The following is a 1,477-nucleotide window of genomic DNA, read 5'->3' as shown; positions in this document are numbered from 1 at the left end:
CTGTGTTTGTAGAAGGCTGGTTTAAATACTCCTTAAAAAGCAAAAAGTCGCCTGGAAAGACTGATAAGACTCAGAAACGGGAACTGGGAGGGGCCACCAAACTCCAGGACCACATATTAGGGTCTGACTTCTTTGAATTTAGGAGTAAATGCAAAAAAGACCATCCATTGGATGATAACGCCCCATTGGATGGGTCATTATCAGTCTTCTTTGCAAAAGCTAATTTACGTTAGGGCAGAATCAATGCAGGAAAATGCCTTAAAGGGGTACAAACACATGGATAAAGATTCTTCTTCGCTGTTTCATATCAGAGATACAAAACGTATGCAGAAAAGGAAAGTCAGTTCATTTTTCTACTTTTCCAAACTTGTTTTTGTTCAAGTTCATATTATCAATGGTTGGAAATAAATCCTTTACACCCATCATCAGGAACAAACACTAATAATCTTTTTTTTTGTAAAATGAATATATATTTATGTCTATTTTTCAGTTTTGGGATGATCCATGATGGCGAAGGAAACCCTTGCCGTAAGACAGAGGGCAACATCATGTCTCCAACATTGGCTGGTAATAACGGAGTCTTCTCCTGGTCCACCTGCAGTCGGCAGTACCTCAGCCGCTTCCTTGGGTAGGCCCCACAGCTACAGATGCTAACTTAGCCTCACGGTTATTACTACATAATCCTCATGTTGCCGATACGTTGCTCTCCCCAGAACGGCCCAGGCATCCTGCCTCGGAGACGAACCGAAGCAGATCGGTCAGTATAAGTATCCTGAGCAGCTTCCCGGGCAGCTGTATGACGCAGACACGCAGTGCAAATGGCAGTTTGGATCAAAGGCCAAACTTTGCGGCCTCGATTTCGTCAAGGTACGTTTGAAGCGTCTCTATTTGACTGTTTCTGCTTTATTTTGTTTTGTGTTTTTTACACCAAGGAGAAGGAAATTAATCAGTCGTTGATTTCTACTGCAAACTTATTTTTGTCAAACTCTCCCTGTCAAGTCTCTGCTATGTACCAATGCAAACTAGCACTTATTGACGAGCATTGATAGCCATTATATTTTTTCATTTTTGTTGATTTACAGCTAAAAACTTGACATACTTTGGCATTTTATGTATCAGCCTAATGCTAAATAGTGCATTATTGTTCAGCTAAAACACTAATATAAAGAATGTTAATGCTGAAAGAAGAACCTCCAGCGCGGACTGAACAAGCCGCTCCCCAGCATCCCTGCTGTGTAAGAAAAGAGGCTCCACAGCTGGATGCTGCCACATGTGTTTCACTACGGGATGCTGTGTTCACTGTTTTCCTCCATTCATCATTTGACCCCCAGAACTTCCTCCATGTGTTTTGCTGTTTTCCCCACATAGTAGCTTTTGCTGAACTAAACTTGCTTTAAATTTTTCCTTTTGTATTATTCATAAAGAACAGATTTGTGGAGCATCCAACTGATCGGTATCCTTCACACCTGAGTTAACC

The 1,477-nt window shown here is 41.4% G+C and overlaps 1 protein-coding gene across 1 annotated transcript in view; it reads left to right on the top strand.

Annotated features, from left to right (window-relative positions):
* Positions 1-1,477, top strand: part of LOC107086107 (A disintegrin and metalloproteinase with thrombospondin motifs 18-like) — a 36,547-nt gene that overhangs the window by 5,283 nt on the left and 29,787 nt on the right. The window contains exons 4-5 of the mRNA XM_015376854.1: positions 491-628; positions 714-867. Of these exons, the coding sequence (XP_015232340.1) occupies positions 491-628; positions 714-867 (292 nt within the window). The remainder of the gene's footprint in view (positions 1-490; positions 629-713; positions 868-1,477) is intronic.

This window comes from Cyprinodon variegatus, unplaced genomic scaffold (genome assembly GCF_000732505.1).
Source record: "Cyprinodon variegatus isolate N-32 unplaced genomic scaffold, C_variegatus-1.0 Scaffold143, whole genome shotgun sequence".
Classification (NCBI taxonomy): Eukaryota; Metazoa; Chordata; class Actinopteri; order Cyprinodontiformes; family Cyprinodontidae; genus Cyprinodon; species Cyprinodon variegatus.
Note: the sequence above shows the minus strand (reverse complement) of the source record. Positions and strands in the feature narration are given on the sequence as shown.